The 23632-nt window shown below is 40.6% G+C and overlaps 1 protein-coding gene across 1 annotated transcript in view; it reads left to right on the forward strand.

Annotated features, from left to right (window-relative positions):
* Positions 1-23632, forward strand: part of PTPRN2 (protein tyrosine phosphatase receptor type N2) — a 944343-nt gene that overhangs the window by 854862 nt on the left and 65849 nt on the right. Inside the window, exons 15-16 of the mRNA XM_075922745.2 lie at positions 10909-11056; positions 20018-20091. Coding sequence (XP_075778860.2) covers positions 10909-11056; positions 20018-20091 — 222 coding nt within the window. The remainder of the gene's footprint in view (positions 1-10908; positions 11057-20017; positions 20092-23632) is intronic.

Below are 23632 nucleotides of genomic sequence, written 5' to 3' on the forward strand. Positions count from 1 at the left end.
AAAATATTTAGAGAAAAGCAAACTTTTGTTTTTAATCTGGAGGAGTGTTAGCTATTGCCATTCCTTACATCCAGATTCTAACTCTAGAAAATAATGGAACTTGTATTAAAAACAGAAATTACTAAGTAGAAGAGAATTACAAAGGGTACGTCTAGACTACTGGGTTTTGTTGACAGAAGTTTTGTCGACAGTACCTGTCGACAAAACTTCTGTCGACAAAGAGCGTCCAGACACATTGAGTTCTGTCGGCAAAGCAAGCTGCTTTGTCGACAGAACCCTGTAGTCTAGACGCAACCCTACAGGCAATAACACCTTCTGTCGACAGAACTCTGTCAACAGAAGGTGTTATGCCTCGTAAAATGAGGTATACCAGCGTCGACAAAACTGCTGAGTTCTGTCAACGTTATGTCGACAGAACTCAGCGGTAGTGTAGACGCTGGTATAGTTTTGTCGACAAAAGTCTACTTTTGTCGACAAAACTCAGTAGTCTAGACACACCCAAAGTCATAAAAGGGAATTAAATGTTTGGCTCCCTTTTGGTTTTTGAGGAGTGAAGGGGGAGGGAGGGAGATTACGTGCCTAACTCTTCTTTGTATAGAAGTTTCAGGGGGTAGCCGAATTAGTCTGTTACAGAAAAAAAAAATGGTCTGGTAGTGCTTTATAGACTAACAAAACATGTAGATGGTATCATGAGCTTTTGTGGGCACAGCCCACTTCTTCAGATGACTAGAGTTCATCTGAAGAAGTGGGCTGTGCCCACGAAAGCTCATGATACCATCTACATGTTTTGTTAGTCTATTAAGTGCTACCAGACCATTTGTTGTTTTTGTTCTTTTGTATGTTTTAGAAAATCTCCTGCCATCTCTCCCAGAGGGAAAATGCACTATGAGTCAGATCTGCATAGGTTTAATAAAGAATAAATCTTGCCTGAACAAACTTGATTGGTTTTTTTTTAAATGGAATAAATCAGTAGGTGGAATGAAAATGGTAGATGTAATAGATTTAGATTTTAATAAAGCATTGAAACTGTCTCATGAAATGTTAATTGAAAGATTAATTTGAATTATTTTAGGGGACTTTCATGGATTGAAATGTGGCTAACGGATGGTAGACACAGTAATGATAAAATGCAATATATAGAGGTGGTATCTAGCAAAGTACCACCAAGATTGGTGTTCAGTAGAGTTTTATTTAACATCTTCATTTATGATTTGGAAGTGGAAGGAAATGACTTTTTAGTGACATTTGCAAGTGGGACTAAATTAGGTGTTGCGAACACCAATGAGGATGGGGTAATAGTACAAAAGCATTTAGCTGGACTGAAAACCTGGATACCAGATAAAATGAAATTAATCTAAAATACATGGTGAGTTGTGATCAGTGGGGTCTGTGATCTGCATGGCTCCATTGGCTCACATACCAGTATAACAAACACAGGAATACAGCTAAGGGTATGTCCACACTGCAGGGCTTAAATCTAAATAAGCTACTCAAATTGAGCTATGTCAATTGTGTATCTTATTTTGAAATAGGGAGAGTATACACAGCACTTATTTCGAAATACAGCACTCTTCTTCTAACGTCCCTTATTCCTCATAAAATGAGGCTTACAGGAGTCGGAGTAAGAAGTTCTCCAGCTCGACAATATTTTGACACTATTTCAAAATAATTGCCTGCTGTGTAGACGTGGACTAAATTATTTCGGAATAGCACTAGTTATTTTGAAATAGTGTTGCAGTGTAAACATGTCCTCAGGGAAATAATAATAAATGACATATATTCAGTGAGAAGGAAAGAAGCTGAAAGAAACGTAAGAGCTCTACTGGACAGTAAATTAGATGTAAGTTTGCAAAGTAAGCAAGGCCAGTAGTGGAATGTAATATGGTCCTTCCATCTGGAATGTTGTGTCCAATTCAAAGTACCACATTTCCCATATATTAGTTGCAAACTAGAAAGAGGTCAGAAGTGGACAACAAAAATAATCACAGAGCTGGAGAGATCAATCTATGATGTAAAGATTAAATAGTATGCACCTTCTGTCTATGTGGTAGCTAAACAGGGGACCTGATAAGTCGTCATACATTCTAAGGAAGAAAAGAATTCTTCTGGATTAAGTCCGACAAGTGCTCCATGCATAGTACGAGCTTGCTGAATTGCACCTTTTGGAAGTAGAAAAAAGATCCAACTAGTACAAATAGAATGGTACTGGGAAAGAGAAAATAGCTTAAAACAGCGCATTGACAGGAAACTGTTGAATGTTGCCTGTTTAAAATGAGGCTGGGCATTTCTAACAACTGAAGTACAGGGAACAATCTGACCTTGATTGGCTAGGCCAGGATTTCCAGATGCCGTGCCACCACAGCCCCATTTTGATGAAGTATTACCTGCCGGGACACCATATAGCAAAATGCCATCCCCATGCTCTATAAAATGGTGTCCTCTGCACAGTGAGACCTCTTACAAATAGTGCACGTGAGGTCATACTGTGCAAAAGATGTCATTTTGTAGAGCAAACTAGCATTCACTATCTATCGTGACCTTGCACGCACCATACATGTGCGATCAGGTTATGCAGAGCAAAATGCGATTCTCTGCATAAGTAGAGATCACCGCAGTTCCATCTGTTGATTGCATGACAATATCTGGGGAGTTAGGTCTTTTACATCTCTGACTTCTATAACTCTGTGAGCTGCAGACAGAAGGAAAACATTCTACCCTGACACCAGTAAGGAGTAAATAGTAAAGCAGAAAAATAAGTGTAAAAAAAAAAAAAAGCATATGATAGTAAAACAGAGTTACATAAAAATGGCCATACTGGGTCAGACCAAAGGTCCATCTAGCCCAGTATCCTGTCTGCCGACAGTGGCCAGTGCCAAGTGCCCCAGAGGGGGTGGACTGAAGACAATGATCAAGCAAATTGTCTCCTGCCATCCTTCTCCGGCCTTTGACAAACAGAGGCCCGGGGCACCATTCCTTACCCCTGGCTAATAGCCTTTTAAGGACTTAACCTCCATGAATTTATCTAGCTCTTTTTTAAACTCTGTTATAGTCCTAGCCTTCACAGCCTCCTCTGGCAAGGAGTTCCACAGGTTGACTGTGCACTGTGTGAAGAAGAACTTTCTTTAATGGGTAGCAGGTTTAAAACAAATAAATTTCATTTGGTGTCCTCTAGTTCTTCTGTTATGGGAACAAGTAAATAACTTTTCTTTATTCACCCTCTCCACACCACTCATGATTTTATATACCTCTATCATATCCCGCCTCAGTCTCCTCTTTTCTAAACTGAAAAGTCCCAGTCTCTTTAGCCTCTCCTCATATGGGACCCGTTCCAAACCCCTAATCATTTTAGTCGCTCTTTTCTGAACCTTTTCTAATGCCAAAATAACTTTTTTGAGGTGAGGAGACCACATCTGTACACAGTATTCAAGATCTGGGTGTACTATAGCTTTATATAGAGGCAGGAAGATATTGTTTGTCTTATTTTCTGTCCCTTTTTTAATAATTCCTAGCATCCTATTTGCTTTTTTGACTGTCACTGCACACTGCGTGAACTTTTTCAGAGAACTTTCCATGATAACTCCAAGATCTTTCCTGGTTAGTTGTAGCTAAATTAGCCCCCCGTCATATTGTATGTATAGTAGGGGTTATTTTTTCCAATGTTATTTTTTTACACTTATCCACATTAAATTTCATTTGCCATTTTGTTGCCCAATCACTCAGTTTGGTGAGATCTTTTTGAAGTTCTTCACAGTCTGCTTTGGTCTTGACTATCTTGAACAGTTTCGTATCGTCCGCAAACTTTACCACCTCCCTGCTTACCCCTTTTTCTAGATCATTTATGAATAAGTTGACTAGGATTGGTCCTAGGACTGACCCTTGGCGGACACCACTAGCTACCCCTCTCCATTCTGAAAATTTACCATTTATTCCTACACTTTGTTTCTTGTCTTTTAACCAGTTCTCAATCCATGAAAGGATCTTCCCTCTTTTCCCATGACAACCTAATTTACACAAGAGCCTTTGGTGAGGTACCTTGTCAAAGGCTTTCTGGAAATCTAAGTACACTATATATACTGGATCCCCCTTGTCCATATGTTTGTTAACCCCTTCAAAGAACTCTAATAGATTAGTAAAACACGATTTCCCTTTACAGAAACCATGTTAACTTTTGCCCAACAAATTATGTTCTTCTACGTGTCTGACCATTTTATTCTTTACTATTGTTTCAACTAATTTGCCCGGTACTGATGTTAGACTTACTGGTCTGTAATTGCCAGGGTTGCCTCGAGTCTTTTTTAAATATTGGCGTTACGTTAGCTGTCTTCCAGTCCTTGGGTACAGAAGCTGATTTAAAGGATAGGTTACAACCTGCAATTAATAGTTCCGCAATTTCACATTTGAGTTCTTTTAGAACCCTTGGATGAATGCCATCCGGTCCCGGTGATTTGTTAACATTAAGTTTTTCAATTTGTTCCAAAACCTCCTCTCATGACACTTCAATCCGGGACAGTTCCTCAGATTCATCACCCACAAAGGATGGTGTAGGTTTGGGAATCTCCCAAACATCCTCAGCCGTGAAGACTGAAGCAAAGAAGTCATTTAGTCTCTCCGCAATGGCTTCATCGTCCTTGATTGCTCCTTTTGTATCTCGATCATCCAGGGGCCCCACTCGTTTCTTAGCAGCCTTCCTGCTTCTAATGTACTTAAACATTTTTCTATTACTTTTTGAGGTTTTGGCTAACTGTTCCTCAAAATCTTTTTCGGCTTTTCTTATTACATTTTTACCCTTAATTTGGCAGTGTTTGTTTCTTTCTATTAACCTCACTAGGATTGGACTTCCACTTTTTAAAAGATGCCTTTTTAATCTCTCACTGCTTCTTTTACATGGTTGTTAAGCCACGGTGGCTCTTTTTTAGGTCTCTTCCTATGTTTTTTAATTTGGGGTATACATTTAAGTTGGGCCTCTATTATGGTGTCTTTGAAAAGTTTCCATAGACCTTGCAGGGATTTTACTCTAGTCACTGTACTTTTTAATTTCTGTTTAACTAACCTCCCCATTTTTCCATAATTCCCCTTTCTGAAATTAAATGCCAGAGTGCTGGACTGCTGAGGTGTTCTTCCCACCACAGTAATGTTAAATGTTAATATATTATGGTCACTATTCCCAAGTGGTCCTGTAATAGTTACCTCCTGAACCAGATCCTGAGCTCTACTCAGTACTAATCGAGAATTGCCTCTCCCCTTGTGAGTTCCTGTACCAGCTGTTCCAAGAAGCAGTCATGTAAGGCATTGAGAAATTTTATCTCTGCATCGCATCCTGAGGTGACATGTATCCAGTCAATATGGGGATAATTGAAATCCCGCATTATTATTGAGTTATTACTTAAAAAGAAATATATTGGTGTAAGAAGAAGCAAAGGGCTATATGAAGAAAAATAGACAAAGAGATTAGATGGAAAGAAGCGATGGGATGATGATGGGATGGGATGTACTGTGCTAACATGATGTATAGACCTGGAACTGCAGGCTAACAACAACAAAAGGGAAAATTCATATTAAAAATAGAATGTTGGGGTCAAATTGGAAAGAACAAGGAAAAATAAAAGGAAATAGAAGCAAATGTGGTTCTGCAAGAAGAGCCCTCAGTGTTTAATATGATATTTCAGATGCAATCTAATGTACAGAGTCAATACCCTTGTATCTGAATTCCCGTTTAGGAGACAATTGACAGCATCCTGAAAACACCAAGCCCTTATGATTGACATGAAGAGGGTCCTTCTCTCTGCATTCCCCTCCCCAGCCTTTCTGAGTGGAAATGGGATCAGCTATTTTCAACGCCCTGTTCTCCCTTTTTGCTTGGGCCCTGCAAAAAGTGCTGTGTGGCTCCAGGGTCTGATGTAGAAAGGAGGAGGCAGTGGCAGAAGTGGGCAGGTTTTGGGGGGTTGAGGTGGAAGTGCACATCAAAATTACATCTGAAGTGGTTTTTCTGGAAATGTAGTACAGCGAAAGGGGAAAAAATATTAATGCTAATGCTTCAAATAAAGTTAAAAAGGAAGGCACTATTTGTTCAGGGCCAAGCTTGCATTATGGGAAGCTAAAAGTATCCTGTTTGTATAGTTCACGTGATACATAGAATGCCTAACTAGCATAGTCCCAGATTAAGGTGTGTGAGTTTTTGAAACATCAGCAAATAAATATCCTCGAGGATACCATCCACAAAGGATATAGACTCACTGACTGTGGCAGTAAAGCAAGCAGGGACCTGGGTGGAGCATGTGCTTTGGTCTGCTAGTGGCTTGTGGGTCTGTTAGGGAAAGAAGTGGGTGATTTCTCTGACTGTCTCTGTTAGGCAGTCTCAGTAACTTGTCCATGTCCCTCATCGGTGGTCTCGGTCACTTGTCTTGGTACTGCCAGTGGCCCCATGACATGTTCCATTTAGATATCTCTGGATCACCAGGAGGAGGTAGAGAGTGGGCAGGCTCCAGGAGGTTGAGGTGACAGTGCACATAACAGTTACATCTGAAGTGTTTTTTCTGGAAATGTAATACAGCCAGAGGACATATTACATTTCTGCCTAGCTCATCCCTTGTCAGGGCTGTTCTGCCTTTTGTGGAGTTTTTGGGAGGAGGGGTACAGCCCAAGGAGCAGCATCAGAGCAGCTTCTGAGCTCGGTTTGGTACTTGGCACCCTGTAGAGCTTGGAGAGTCCATGGAGTCTGTGATGGTTGTAAGAGAGTGTGTGACACCCAGTGTGTGACAAGGATGCAGGGCTCAATGTGTTTCATGTTCCCTATGCGGAGAGTATTGTGTGTGAGTGTACAAAATCTACCGCACTCGGAAGCTCTTGCATGTCAAATTCTTATTTCGATTTCCTTCCACTGTCTTTATAAATAGCAGCTTGGATGTTGGAGGCAATGGATCCATCAGGAGTAAAGTGTGGATTTGTGTGGTCACTGGTTATAAGGATTAAGATAATGTTCAATCCTCCCTTCACAGCTGACATTTGAGATTAGATTAAATCTGCCCGGGTCCATCATATTAAAGTTGCTGATCTTTTACTGAAAGAGGCATCCCTGTTCGTGACGGAATGCATCAAAGGAGTGCTTTTCTAAGCAATGATCAATATAGGAAGTGTTTTGCCAAAAATAATTGCAATTTGTAACTGCTGAACAATCATTAGCAAAACAGGTGCTTTGAAAGCAGATGGTGGTCATGCTACATGTAAACAAACAGGCAGACAAGACAGTAACTTCAAAAGTGGCATTTGGAGATACAGCAATGCTATTAGGATTTCAGTTTGTTGTTTGTTAATCTTAATTTATCCACAAAACACTTACACAAATGTAAAGTCTTACATAAAAACAGACAAGTGGTATGGCTGTTGCATCAAATTAACTGCTATTCTATCATAAGAATCAGTGAATCAAATGCAAAGCAGGCAGGAAGTCCTTATCAAACCCCAATCATACATTTAAGTGTTAGTTACTTTCCTGTTTTCGGGAGTTTGCGACCTGTCTTAGTATGGGCTACAAGACACCACCAAGTGTGCTAGTTCGCTGTCCTTCCTTGGGAGTAGCTTTTTTAATACCCTGGTAAAAGCCTAATGTGAGTGCACTGAAATTTCGAACTAGCATGTCCCTGCTGATTGCAGTCTTGGATATTGGGTTGAGAACACACTGCACACACTTTGTGCACTGGATGCATCACTTGAGTCCACTTTCTTGCCACTAAGCATGATCCTGGGAAGAATAGCTCATCTGGCTGTAGAAGGGAATGTGTAAGCTATGCTACATGTGAAAGTGCAGCATCACTGGGGCCCCTGTTCTTGAGGAAAGTGAATATCTCATGATGCTAAACTGCCCAAGGAGACTTGAATCTGGATTTCCACATAACACTGTAGACAACAGCAATGCCCTCAAGATTGCTGAGGACAGATCTATAAGTGAGCACCTTGGTAAGACTAGCCACTGCCAGTGTATGTAGGGCTTTCAATAACATCAAAATTGTAAGGGTGACAACCTCCCTTTCTCTTGAGTACTCCTCGGGAACTGAAAAATGGTGTTTGTGTTTGATATGCAGTTAATGAACTTCCATTGTGCCAGACAAGCATTGCAGAATGTCTCATGAAAACATCCTAATTAGTGAGTGGATTTGAGTAGACATGCACAAACTCTGAAATATCAGAAGCACACCAGTGAGCGTAGCATACTCCCATGAATTCCCATGAGGTTGTTTCAGAATATCCTGTCTAGATTCCTGTCTAGCAAGATTCAGTGGGGAAATGGAGTTTGCTGTAAGGGATAATAAATTAAAGTATGTGGCTTAATTATGGTAGAAGTTCCTGATTTCTGAGTGGTTTGAAGCTGTTTTATTTTTTTCTTTCTTTAAAATAATTTTAATGCATTTGTTTATGCAGTTGTTTTTAACTGGTAGGTCAGTCTGAATAGAGAGAGGCCCCTTCACATCTTGCTATAGCCATTCAAATATCTAACAATTCTCGGTGTTCCATGCTGAAAATGGTTTGTGTTGCTCTGTGATGTATGAACACAGTTTTAAATGTTGATTATGATTTCAGAGACAGTTGTCTTTGTTAGAGGCAAGGTTTTCAGTACATTTTCTTCTTATTCATCTTCAATTAAGGTTTACCAGCAAGTGTCAGGAAAAAAAAAAAGATTTGTCCTAGAATAAGAGGTTATTCCTTTTAAAAATTAAAAAAACAGCATAAGCTGTTTTAAAATGTGCGCACACACACACACACATATATATCCAAAAAACCCAAGTTCCTTAATTATACTGAACTCCGTTATTTACGGAGAAAGGGAATGTAAACAACAAAAATAAAATGAGATCTCTGAGGTGACAAATAGAAGCAACTGGAAACTTCCTGGATATGATAGTGGTGGCTGCGTAATAAGCAGTTTCCGTCTCATTTTAGGAATGTGATCTGCACAGACAGATCCCTGCAACTAAGCAGAGCTACAGGGACTTCAAAGAGACCCTGTATTGTCAGACCCTTACACCTATGCAGAGTTCCACTGATGTTTGTGGAACTCACAGGGATAGGTGCCTGCCCATATGAATCAGATTGCAGGACCATAGCTTCAAATTTGAAGATACTATTGGTTGTCCTCAGAAATGGTTGTCATCTGCTTTTTGGCCATCTCGTAATAAATAGCTCTCCAGTACCCCAAATCTTGGTTCTGCGGTATCCCAATTCCTGTATATTACACCCCTTTTCCTTATTTTCTTTTTCCAAGTGTGCCAACTTTTCTTGAGAGAGAATCTTTGTTTAGCAATATAAATGCCTTTTTTCTCACTCTCAGGCATGTTAGATACAACATGTGTAGCTATCATATGTGTTTCTATTCTACCACTGTTTCTCTGCCTCTCTCAAAATGTCTTTTAGTCCAATATGTTGAGTAGCATTTAAATCTTTTTTTTCTACGAATGTCCATATTTATTTGCTATTAGTATTGGTGGGATGATTTCCACTCCTCAGTCCCAGCCCAGGGGAGACGCATGTGTTTTTCAGAAAGCAAAGGCAAAGTGTCAGACACCATTTCTTTACTGACAAACACTGACTGGCAAGAGAAAACAGTATTCTGCTTTGAATGCTCCATAAGAAACATGATGAGATGGTGATTTTAGCAAAGCTTGCATTTGGTAAAAGGCAGTTTTAAAGCCTATGATATCTTTCTTTTAAACCTGTGGAAAGGACATGTCAGCCTTCTTCCTTGAAATATGATTGGAAGTGAGTATGTGGCATGGTATGGATAGTCTTCATAAAATATTTTTGAGCAATGGAAACTTTTTGGGAAATCTTGCCTGCTGTTTGCAGGCAAGTGTCACAGTGGAAATCACTGTTAGAAGATGAGTGAAAAAGCAAACAATAAAAGATTTTCTGCTTTCACTGTACACAAAGGGTTTTTAAGGAACAGATATATCAAAATATATTATCCCAAATGAGGCAGTCTGGGTTCTTTTATGACTCTGCCCCAAACTTCTTTCACAACCTGTAGCATGTCATATAACCTCTTCAAACATCAGTTTCTCCCTCAGCTTCTTCACCAATTAATTTATTGCTTATTATGATTGAAGAGATTATGAAGAGAAGATACAGGAAGATATAGACATGTAAACAGATTTAAAGTGGCAAGTCATAATTTTGTTAACTTTAATCATAAAGAGAGGGACTGATCTCCCCTGCTCTCAGAATTGCAAGGTTTTAATTGACTCTAGAGCTGCTTAAGGTAATAATTGTTGGCCACCTTTTGCCAGACTCCTGCTATCAAATTAATGATTCAACTCAATGTCAAAACTCTTATCCCCCCTTACACCCTCCTTCCTCCTCATGGAGATAAAGAATAACTAAGTCGACAAAAACTTAAGACATTCCTATACCCGCACAGGCTAATGGAAAACACGGTCCACCAATCAAGGTACTATGCTTGAGCTTATGCTGGAGCTAGCCTCTGAAAGCCACCTGCATGCACTGGTTGCCAACTACAATCTGCAGCTATACTAATTCACATTTTTTGCCTCAATAAGACCGTTTATGTATCATCCATCACCTCTATTCAAACATAGTTCAAAATTCCTGTTGTTTGATTTGTATATATGCCACACTACATCCCTGCCCTTACTGGTAAGCCAAACTGAAGCATCTTCTCTGCACTTCCCATTTCTCCACTATTCAATCCCCTAGAATTTTGAGAGTTTGGAAATTGGGAGCGGGATCTGATCCACCTCTGGTTTCTAACTTTATAAGTGCCACCTTACAGTTGGCCCTGTTTGACATTTGACTTCATATACAGTATATAAATTCTTTTAGCTCAACCCTATATTTTTTATAGTATATTGAAAATCTGTCCATAAAATGGTGCCTGACAGTATATTCTTTTCATTTCAGTCTTATATGGAAGACCATCTGAAGAATAAAAATCGTCTGGAGAAAGAGTGGGAGGCCCTTTGTGCTTATCAAGCTGAACCCAATGCTACTACCATTGCCCAAAAGGAGGAAAATGTCCAGAAGAATCGTTCTCAAAGTGTTGTAACATGTACGTAAACTTTAATTGAAGTGAATTCGTATTAATTCCTTGATATTCTTTTTATCACTTTTTGGTAAAGCATTATCAAAGCTAAAAGTGAAGGGCAAAGCATTATGCAAAACAATTTTTGTTTCTATCTGAAATAAAACCATAGCTTTCAATAGTTGCTTGATATGTAGCCTGTTGTCCTATCAGGCATTTGACTTGTCTCCTTATGTTTTGCATGCAAAATGTATAGTTATATCACACAATGTTTAGAACAGTGACAGCAAGCGCTGTATCATGTAAATCAACACCCAGCTTGCTTTTCAAACATTGTAATACAGTTTCTGTGCAAGATCAGCAGTTATGGTTATTTAGTAGAAATAAGTTTGGCTTGGCTTTGGATGAGCTGGTATCATGTTCATTCAAAGCAGTAATACCAGCAGTTTGTAATGAGCGCAAGTAATCTGTTCATCAGATACTCAGCTGCAGTGAGTAAGCCCCTATAGGTTTAATTGGAAAAGCTTATGAACTGGCTGTTCTCCGTTAGGCTTAGGAAGAAAAACAAGGCTTACAGTGGCCAATATTTGTATTTCTAGAATCTATTTTATGTAAGAGGCTGTCTTTCGTGAATATAAATACGGGCAGCATATTTACAGTATGTATTTCTAATACATTACACCATTGGCAGTAAATAAGATTATTTGTGGACTGTTGAGTTCCAGAAAAAGGAAGAGAAATTCACCACAATTTTTATTAAATAACCAGTGGAACAAAACCTAAATCAAGAACTGTCAGGACCCACAGCTACAATGACAGTTTTATTTCAAAGAATGCCTGCAATCCAGCTGTGTGGTTTGGCAGATACCATTAACTGTTTACATTTTTAAAGTGCTCTGAAAACATTAATTTTTCCCTATGACAGATGCAAGTGTATGTTGTACCATTGGGGAAATGAAGACAGGTAACCTTGAGTCAGAGCCAAGATTAGAACTGTAGAGTTGCTAGTGCCACATTACTTAGCTTAGCCCTTCATTGCATGGAAGCTTGGAGAGCCCTTCAATTTTGCATGGGAAGAGAACCTTGATCATAACCAACACTTGTTTTTCCTTAGAGTATATAAAACAGAAGAATACAGAATGTAAAATAGTCAGTTTTGCACTCTCAATTCACCCTGAGGATTGTGGGCCGACCCAACACCCATTAAAGTAAAATGCAAGATTCCAGTGATTTCAGTGGGCTTTGAAATTATGCCGATAGAAACTTTTCAATCTCAAAAGTGCAGTAATAAGCACCAAGTTCTGGAAAAGTAACTTTATCCACCAGAGTGAAAGAACTGCTAGGCTTTTGCATTCTTTTAAGTGCTAATAGGAAAAAATATTTGCTGAGATAGCGTAGTGCGGTTTATCACTTCTTGTTAACAGACACTGCTCAGAATGAATCTCCTTAAAGTGTGCTTTTCAGTATGGACTTGCAGCCATTCCACTTTAGGCTGTGATCTGTCTCATCTCATAAACTAAGATGGATCATCCCTGGTTAGTAGTTGAGCAGAAGGCTGCCAAAGAAAGCATAGATGCTATAAGAAAGGGCATTGGTTATTCTGCACGTGACTCTTCCGTCTGAGTCCTAATTAAAGTAATACTGTATGGTGCTAGGGGACACTGTGCTCTGGAAAGGTTACAATTTGGCTGAGATTTTAAATGAAGGTGTTTAAGTTCAATATAGTTCTATCACTATTTTAGAAAGGTAAGAGTGTTAAAACCCAGTCTTCTGGGCAAATTTAAATGTTGAAAACACACTCTGAAGCAGAATGCAATCTCGTGTTTCCCTTACACTTTGCCTTGGACAGGGTAGGCTCTTTACTTTATTTTCTAAATTGTAGTATAGTTGCTGTGCTGTGTTAAAATTCTGGTATGTTACATCCCAGAGGTGTTTCAGTGATAGGTAGGGAAATACAAGCCAGAGCTTCAATTGTTTCATTTTGATCAGTTGGTGGTTATATATTTGTAGGGAAAATTATATACCCTTTTCAAAATAAATGACTCATTTAGTAAGTAAATGTTTTACAGTGGCCCTCTTCATTAAAATAATATTTTTATGGCTTCACTCCCATGCATAATGTACTTGCATACCTTGCACAAATGGTACTGTGAAATAACTAGATTTCAGGACAAATGCAAGACGAGTCAAACTTTTGGCTAACATCAAGTAAACTAAGTGAAAAGAGTTATGTGTAGCTTTACATAATCATCTGGCTGTTTGATTTTTATTCTTCAACAGTTCACAAATTCCACATTTCTATACAGTATGTTATGTATATCTATAAATCTAGCAAAAAAAATCACACATTAAGTATGGGGAAGGCTGGTCTAGTGATGAGGACACAAATCCGGGACTTGGGAGATATAGGTACAGTTCCCTGCTGTGATATAGATTTCCTGTGTGACCTTGGGCAAGTTACTAAATCTCTCAGAACCTCACTTCCCTACATGAAAAATAATGGAATTTCCTTAACTCACTGGAGTATGTTGAGGATAAATGCACTGAAGGTTGTGAGGTGCTTAGCAACAATGGTAATGTGGACTACATCAGTACCTAAGATGGGTAAATACACCTACTTTTCATAGAATCATAGAATCATAGGACTAGAAGGGACCTCGAGAGGTCATCGAGTCCAGCCCCCCGCCCTCAAGGCAGGACCAAGCTCCGTCTACACCATCCCTGACAGATGTCTATCTAACCTGTTCTTAAATATCTCGAGAGGGGGAGATTCCACCACCTCCCTTGGCAATTTATTCCAATATTTGACCACCCTGACAGTTAGGAATTTTTTCCTAATGTCCAATCTAAACCTCTTAAATGCACTTTAAGCCCATTACTCCTTGTCCTGTCCTCAGAAACCAAGAGGAACAAATTTTCTCCTTCCTCCTTATGACACCCTTTTAGATATTTGAAAACCGCTATCATGTCCCCCCTTAATCTTCTTTTTTCCAAACTAAACAAGCCCAGTTCATGAAGCCTGGCTTCATAGGTCATGTTCTCTAAACCTTTAATCATTCTTGTCGCTCTTCTCTGTACCCTTTCCAATTTCTCCACATCTTTCTTGAAATGTGGCGCCCAGAACTGGACACAGTACTCCAGTTGAGGCCTAACTAGTGCAGAGTAGAGTGGCAGAATGACTTCACGAGTTTTGCTTACAAACACACCTGTTGATACAACCTAGAATCATATTTGCTTTTTTTGCAACAGCATCACACTGTTGACTCATATTCAACTTGTGGTCCACTATGACCCCTAGATCCCTTTCCGCCATACTCCTTCCTAGACAGTCGCTTCCCATCTTGTATGTATGGAACTGATTGTTCCTTCCTAAGTGGAGCACTTTGCATTTCTCTTTATTAAACTTCATCCTGTTTACCTCTGACCATTTCTCTAACTTGCTAAGGTGATTTTGAATTATGTCCCTATCCTCCAAAGAAGTTGCAACCCCACCCAGTTTGGTATCATCTGCAAACTTAATAAGCGTACTCTCTATCCCAATATCTACATCATAGATGAAGATATTGAACAGTACGGGTCCCAAAACAGACCCTTGCGGAACTCCACTTGTTATCCCTTTCCAGCAGGGATATAGCCCCAGTTAAAAGTTTATATAGCCCCAGTTAAAAGTGTGTGGTATTTTCTCTTTTGCGCACTTCCTCTCTCCCTTACTCTTTCTCTCCGGTTAGGTAGCCTTCTTTCCTGCACCTTTCCTATATCACATGTCTTGCTCTGCATGTTGCTTATCTGATCAGAATAATGCAAATACAAAGAACTAGTCTGGTGTTTACCATAGCTTTAGTAGATATAGTAAACATTTGAACTAGGGGAGTAATGACTAGCATTAGGCCTCTCTGAGTTATATCTTCTCTCTTACTTCATAATTTCTTTCTGTGCCCACCCTGCTCCCTTATTCTTTCTGGGTATGTCTACACTACAAAGTTAGTTCAAACTAATGGATGTTAGTTCGAACTAACTTTCATAGGCGCTACACTAGCGCTCCGCTAGTTCAAATTTAATTCGAACTAGCGGAGCGCTTAGTTCAAACTAGGAAAACCTCATTTTACGAGGATTAAGCCTAGTTCGAACTAGCTAGTTCGAATTAAGGGGTGTGTAGCCCCTTAATTCGAACTAGTGGGAGGCTAGCCCTCCCCAGCTTTCCCTGGTGGCCACTCTGGCCAACACTAGGGAAACTCGTCTGCCCCCCTCCCGGCCCCGGACCCCTTCAAGGGGCACGGGCTGGCTACGGTGCCCGTGCCAGGTGCAAGCCTGCCAGCACCCAGCCAGCAGACCCTGCACCTGGCACGGATCGAGCCGCCCACGAGATGCCCCCCAGCCCTCCCCCTCTTCCTGGAACCAGGCTGGCGGCTCCTGGGAGCTTCCCCGGGACCGCAAGAGGCGGGCACCCGCCTGGTCTAGTGCGGACATCGTGGACCTCGTCCACGACCTCCGCACTAGGCACAGGAAAGTGGCCGTCTAGGGCAGGAGAGCTGCCAGCCTGGCCACCCAGGAGCAGGTTGGCATGAAAATCAAGGTGGTCCAGTGAGACCCCCGACCCTGAGCTTACAATGGCCGTATTGGGTCAGACCAAAGGTCCATCTAGCCCAGTAGCCTGTCTGCTGACAGCGGCCAACCCTAGGGACCCTGGAGGGGATGGACCGAAGACAGTGACCAAGCCATTTGTCTCGTGCCATCCCTCTCCAGCCTTCCACAAACCTTGGGCAGGGACACCACTCCTGCCCCCTGGCTAATAGCACTCCATGGACCCAACCTCCATCACTTGATCTCACTTCCCTTTAAACTCTGTTCTAGTTCTAGCCTTCACAGCCTCCTGCAGCAAGGAGTTCCACAGGTTGACTCTTTGCTTTGTGAAGAACAACTTTCTCTTACTAGTTTGAAGCCTGCTACCCATTCCTTTCCTTTGGTGTCCTCTAGTCCCTTTTTATGGGATCTAATGAAGAACTTTTCTGTATGCACCCTCTCCACCCAACTCCTGCTTTTAGAGACCTCTATCCTGTCCCCCCTCCGTCTCCTCTTTTCTAAGCTGAAAAGTCCCAGTCTCTTTAGCCTCTCTTCATATGGGACCTGTTCCCAACCCCTGATCATTTTAGTTGCCCTCCCTTCTCCCACCCTCTCTCTTCCCCTCTCCCACCTCCTTTTCCCAGTCTCCCCAGTTTTGTTCAATAAAGACATATTCCATTTTTGAACACAATTGTCCTTTATTTTGTACATCAAGAAGAGGGGCTAGGGAAGGGTAAGTGGAAAGAGGTGAGGGAGGAATGGGGTACGTGCCCCCGATGGTGAGGACTGGGCTGGCTCTGCAGGCTTCTGGGGGTGGAAGCTCTCCTGCAGCCCCCCAATTGCCCCCTCGCCTGAGGCAAGTGCAGCCGGGCTGATGGCCGAGTGCTGTGATGTGCCCAGTGTGGGTACTTCGGTCAATCCAAGCCAGGACTGCTTTGTAAGCGGGGCACCCCTGAGAACTGTCTGTCCGGGGTGGGGTTCAGGACTCTTTAAGCACAGCCCTCGGCTAGCCTGAGACAGCATCTCCACGCTCTAAGTCCTCCTCTGATGCTCTGCCGGCACTGCTTCCGGCCATCCAAAACGCTAATTCGAACTAGTTTTTTAGTCTGGATCCGTTAGTTTGAATTAGCTTAGTTCGAATTAACTTGTAGTGTAGACGTACCCTCTCTTTCCTGCCTTTATCTGCTGCTGCTGCTTCTACTCTGCTTTTCTCTGCTTAGAACTTAATACACAATTCATAGCAAAATTGTCCACTAAAATTGCACCCATCACTATTTGCCATTATTGTCACCACAAAGAGCAGATGTCCATAATTGCTGAACATATTTTTGCTATTCAAAGTAGGAATAAGAGATCCTCCGGAATAGGGTTTTATTCCAGAGGATCGGGCCAGTCTAGACGCTTTTTTCCGGCTTTTCCCCAAGCCAGAAAAAAAGCAGCGGCCATGTTTATTTAAATCCTGCAGGGGATATTTAAATCCCCCGCGGATTTCCCTATTCCCAAGTTCAAAATTAGCATGCCCCTTCCGAAGAAGGGGCCAGTGTAGACACAGCCCAAATGTGGCCTCACCAAAGCTGAATAAAGGGGAATAATGACATCTCTGGATCTGCTGGCAATGCTCCTCTTAATGCAACCTAATATGCCATTAACCTTCTTGGCTACAAGGGCACACTGTTGACTCATATCCAGCTTCTCATCCACTGTAACCCCCAGGTCCTTTTCTGCAGAACTACTACTTAACTGGTTGGTCCGCAGCTTGTAACTATGCTTGGGATTCTTCCATCCCAAGTGCAGGACTCTACACTTGTCCTTGTTGAACCTCATCAGATTTCTTGTGGCCCAATCCTCCAATTTGTCTAAGTCATTCTGGACCCTATCTCTGCCCTTAAACATATCTACCTCTCCCCCCAGCTTAGTGTCATCTGCAAACTTGCTGAGGGTGCAATCCATCCCCTCATCCAGGTCATTAATAAGGTCAGTCCTCCCTGTCCCTTCCCTTCCCCTGATGGGGCTGGAGTGCCAGAGGAGTGAGGTGTCTCAGTTGGGGGCCACATCAGTGAGGATTGTATGGTTTTGGAGGGGGTTTTTTCTCACTTGTGTGGTCCCCAACTGATTTTTCTGTGGGTTACTGGCCCCCAACCCAAAAAAGATTCTCCACTCCTCCCATAAATAAAATATGGGAATCTTTTGTGTTGGACATAAATTAATATTTTACTTTATATAAAATGAAGTTTAATAAACTTAGGGTGTGTCTAGACTAAAGGGTTTTTTCAAAAAAGTGGACTTTTTTCAAAAAAACTTCCCCTGCGTCTAGACTGCTGCCGCGTTCTTTCAAAAGTAAATCAAAAGAATGCGGCAGTTTTTTCAACCACAGAAAACCTCGTTTTATGAGGAATAATGCCTTTTTTCGAAAGTGCTCTTTCGAAAAAAAGGCGCTATGTAATGAAAACTATGCTTTTTTGAAAGAGAGCATCCAGTCTGCCTGAGTGCTCTCTTTTGAAAAAGTGGCTTGCTTTTTCGAAAGTACTGGTTGTAGTCTAGATGCTCTTTTTCGAAAGAGGCTTTTTCAAAAGTATCTTTCGAAAAAGCCTCTTTTGAAAGAGGCTTACAGTCTAGACGTAGCCTTAGTCTGTTTAATAATTTAAATTAATATTTCCTTTCCTACTGGTTAAATTAAACCATTCTCCTTAGCTGGAGCTCTAGCAAAATGGCTCAGGAGTAATGGTGTAATTAATGGCGATTTTCCATTGGCAACTGTTGGTCCAAGGAAAGATTTGCATTGAGCCCGGTGGGTCCCGAGCCAAAAAGTTTGACAACCACTGAGCTAAGGCAAAGCTAGCAGGCCTGGGAACTTTCACCTAGATAGAAAAGTCAATGTGCATATATTTCTTTCACCTAAATGAAGCAACCTTCAGTGGCATAGGAGCTTCCAAGAATACACTCAAACTTAGCAGGTACATCATTACTTGGAAAAATCCAAAATAACTGGTGAAGACCAGACTGAATAACCAGGTAGGACAGAAATAACAAATGTGATAGGAAACCACAAAAGGCCCATAGCAATGAATTGACATGTAATAAGTTAAGATCAATGATATACACTAACCTATAGGGAAAATAAACATCACCATCTGCAAGGTGAGGAAATACAAATAAAAAGCAAAGGAAACATCCTCTACTGAATATGCATCAAACATAACACTGTCAGCGTAATATAGTATAAAAATGACATCCCAGCCGAGGGGGTTAGCAGAGAAGAAGATAGAGTCCTTGGGAGATGTCAGAATGAGGGCCACTGGTGACAATGGAGAAGGCAAAGGTGATGAGGAAGATGATGGCTAACACTTCAGGTTGTTGTAGAGGGGTATATAGTGTGGAAATATAGATGTACATTCCCTATCTGTCTTATAAAGTTGGAGTGTTTGTGACTGTGATAAGTGTATTAATACATTTGTAAATATACAAGAGTTCCTATAGTGTGCGTATTGCAACTGCATGTCAGGGTTCCCAACCATAGAATAATTGAATACTGGGCCTGATCTTGAGACAAATGACCTGTCAACCCTAAAATCGGTAACAGGAAATTCGTGAGTAATCTAAACTCAGGCAACAGAATGGATGTACTGAGTTCAGGGGTCACCCAAAAAAACCCTTCTATAACATTTGTGTGATTAAAATGAAAAGGGTGAGGATAGGACCCCAGTGAAAATGATGTAGTAGAGCCCAAAATTCTGTTAATGGGCCTGGCTTATCTCATAACTGCACTGAGCAGGGTAGCTTTGCCAGATAAGTGTTGTACTGGGTATGTACCAGATACAATTTACTCTTTTCCAGGGGAAAAGACTCAGCCTCACTAATTCCCTTCTGTACTGTTGCAGAGGGCTGTCCCTTAATTGGGCAGTTCCTTATCTCTCAGTCCAACACTAAACTGTATTTTGCTGTTCATGTGAGAAATAATTGTAAATGCAAGGTCTGCATGTATTAATTCCTGACTTCCTACCTCAGAACAATATCGTTGTATAAAGAAGCTAGATGTAAAAGGCTCATTGGGTTATCTAGTCCATCTCCCTGAAATTGCAGGGTTGTTCTCTACAAATTTTTTTAGGTTCACTTTGTCTAGTCTCGTCTTAAGTTTCATGAGCAATGGAGCTTGTCTCTCTTCTTTAGTGAGACTATTCCATATGTGGTAGATTTTTACCATGAAAAAATGTTTTCAAAAGTTAGCCTCTAAAATCTTCTTTCAAAGAGTTTCATTTCATGAATGGCTCTGCAGTTGTTTCAAAACTAAGCTAACTTAGCAGTTAAACTAACTCCCCCTCCAATATTTCATTGTCTGCTTTTGAAACAATGTTAATTTTACTTTAGTTATTTTTAATTTTAGTGTGGAAAAGTTGGGTAGAAATGCCCTCTTTTATTTTGCCTTTGCAGATGATCATTCCAGGATATGCTTGAAAGCTGAGAATAGCCATGACAATTCAGACTACATCAATGCCAGCCCAATTGTAAGTACAGTATCCAATGTGAAGTAATCCAAATAATCCAGATTTTATCCTATCATATCAATGTAATATGTTAACTTGATGCAAGTCACCACTGTAGTAACAGCAGCCTGGGTGAATATCTAGCTCCAGTTCTCCAACATTAATGACTCAAGCTGTCATTTGAGAGTGAAACTACATACGTACCTTTGAAGATTGTAGCTAAAGGAAGATAAATGCCAATAGATAACTAATCTTAAATCTGCATGTCATTTTCCTATATGTGTTAATAGTGATTTGTCTACTGCATAACCCAACATAGTATGTTTAATTCAACAAACCTTTTCAGTTGTGTAAGGAGGTTTGCCTGCCTTTCTGTCACTCTCTAAGTTTTCACTCTTACTTTCTTTATCCTAACATATCCTACCATGTTATTCGAATGGTTTCTGCAGCCACAGAGAGCTGGCTTGGCTTCTTACAAAAGCCAGTCAGTGCTGCTTCTCAAATTGCAGAGGTGACGTTTCCTTTTCCCCTCCTTCATCTGTTGTGTTCCTGATGCTGAGCAATTTACTTCTGCAGCAATATGTGTCTCCCTCTGATCTTGCCATTCTCAAAGCAGAGAATGGAATCTTTTCCCACTACCTATATTATAGTTGAAACTGCAATTGAGGTTAATACAGTTCTGAGGTCATATCCCTCCAAACTACATTAGAAGGCCCCTCCTACTTCTCCCATCTGCACACAAATTGAATAGGCATCTTTTATTTTGTCCATGAAAGAGACTAGTGCAGTCATTTTAAAAACCAAAGGCCTCTCTGTTTTTTAGCTAAAGAATACATATGGCACAGCCAGTAGCACTGCACTATCATGGTGCCTTAATCACGACATAGCGGGACCTGTTTAGGCATGAGGAAATAGTGTTGTCTTATTGCCCACTTAGTCCTTGCCTCTCTGAGGCTGCCAACGGCTGGTTTTAATTTGTATCACTTTAGAACACTTGAACAATCAGAAGGAAATAACTTTGACCAACTGTTTAAGCTGGAGAATTAGGTGACACTGTAGCAGGCTGTGTATCCTGTTACAGACTCTTGGACCAGTTTCCAGTGTCATTCTTCCAATGAAACCACTTTGTGTAGGCTATGCAACTGGCAAATTGCATCCCTGAGATTTGAAGTTACAGGTTGTTTCCTTCCACTTTTTTTTGACAACACTTCCCTTTCTAAAACACATCTTGTTAGGATTGTTAGCTACTCATCTGGTATTTTGAGTAGAATTTGAAAGGCTTGATTTTCTTGACTATAAAACCGTTTAATGAAACTCTTTTCCATGGAGTCCGTACAAGATACCAAATCTTCTGAAAGTCTTTAGAGTGCTGTAAAGTATTAGGATTTTGTTCCTAATATGTATTCTGTTCACCAGATCATCAGTTCTGTTCTGACTATTCTAGCAATCAGTCGTGCAAAGCAGCTATAACAGTCAGTGGATCAGGCCATATCAGGATTTCTCCTGTGTAAGAGAATCTTTTGGTGGCATACTAACCACTTGTGGCTTCTGTCCCGGAGCAAAGGGGAATGACCAGAGTACCACTGCATTCCAGCAATCCCCAGCTGCTGGAATGGTTTCTTGGGGTCAAGGGCAGCTGAGCATAAGTCTAAACTATGTGCTATTTTCAAAAGAGGATATGCAAATTCTGTGAGAATTTGCATATTTTTGTCCGATCTTACTTTCAAAAGTGGAGCTTTCAAAAGTGAAAGTAGTCTGGATGCGTTTTTTTCAGGAAAAAAAACCCTTCTTTGGAAAAAAAACTGATGTCAACCTCATTTTTTAAGGAAGAGCGGGTTTTTTTTCAAAAAAGGGGGTTTTCCGGAAAAAAAATGTGTCCGGGCTACTTTCACTTTCGAAAGATCCACTTTTGAAAGTGAAATCAGATGCAAATCCTCTTTCGAAAATAGAACGTAGCCTAGACATAGCCTTTAAGCTGCCCTAAATGTTTCTGGGTCTGGACTATTCCCTGGTCAGCACTCGGAATGTGAAAGTAACTGGTTAAACGTGCTGGAAGATGGTGGAATTGTGAATCAGGGAGTGAGGAGCAATGGGCGGGCAGAGTGGGATAAGCCCCTAATTCTGCTGCCCAACAGGAACTCAAGGGCTGAATTAAAGATTCTGGGCAGAATCAGCCTAAACGTTGTAGTTCAGCCACCCGGCCCTAGCATTTTACATAGTTTTATTTTTGAATGCAGTTCATTTTTATATTATAATTATACATTTGTAAGTCCAATTTTCATGATAAAGAGCACTGCAGTACTTTTAATTGGGGAATTGAAAAATGCTATTTATGTTGTTTTTTATATTGAAATATTTGTAATAAAAATACATATAAAATAAGAACTGAATGCCTTGTATTCTGTGTTATAATTTAAATCAATGTATAGTGCCAATCTATAAAAAGGGAAATAAGAAACCCAGGAAACTACAGACCAGTCAGTTTAACTTTTGTGCTAGGGAAGATAATGGAGCAAGTAATTAAGGAATTCATCTGCAAACATCTGGAAGATAATATGGTGATACACAGGTAACAGCTAGCATGGATTTCTGAAGAAAAAGTCATGACAAACCAAGCTGATAGCTTTCTTTGATAAGATAACAAGTCTTGTGGATAAGGGAGAAGTGATGGACGTGGTATACCTAGACTTTAGTAAAGCATTTGATATGGTGTCACATGACCTTTTTATCAATAAAGTAGGGAAATACAATGTAGAGGGGGCTACTGTAAGGTGGGTGCATAGCTGGCTGGATAACTATTCTCAGAGATTAGTTATTAATGGTTCAGAGTCATGCTAGAAGGGCACAACAAGTGAAGTTCTGCAAGGGTCTGTTTTGGGACTGGTTCTGTTCAATATCTTAATCAACATTTTAGGTATTGGCATAGAAAATATGCTTATTAAGTTTGCAGATGATACCAAGCTGGGCAGGGTTGCAAGTGCTTTGGAAGATAGGCTCATAATTCAAAATGATCTGAACAAACTAGAGAAATGGTCTGAGGTAAATAGGATGAAGTTTAATAAGGACAAATGCAAAATACACCGCTTAGGAAGGAACAATCCATTTCACACATACAGAATGGGAAGTGACTGTCTAGGAAGGAGTATTGCAGAAAGGGATCTATATGAGTCAACAGTGTGACACTGTTGCAAAAAAAGCAAACATGATTCTGGAATGCATTAGCAGGAGTGTTGTGAGCAAGACATAAGTCATCCTTCCGCACTACTCTGTGCTGATTAGGCCTCAGTTGGAGTATTGTGTCCAGTGCAAGACTGAAGGAATTGGGCATGTTTAATTTAGAAAATAGAAGACTGCAAGGGGGCATGATAACAGTTTTCAAATATCAAAAGATAGGAGAAGGGAGAAAAAAATGATCTCTTTGGCCTCTGCTGATAGGACAAGAAGCAATGGGCTTAAACTGCAGCAAGGGATGTTTAGGTTGGAGAGTAGGAAAGCTTCCTAACTGTCAGGATGGTTAAACACTAGAATAAATTGCCTAGGGAGGCTGCGGAGTCTCCATCAC

Source organism: Pelodiscus sinensis, chromosome 2 (assembly GCF_052426305.1).
Source record: "Pelodiscus sinensis isolate ZL-2025 chromosome 2, ASM5242630v1, whole genome shotgun sequence".
Lineage (NCBI taxonomy): Eukaryota > Metazoa > Chordata > Testudines > Trionychidae > Pelodiscus > Pelodiscus sinensis.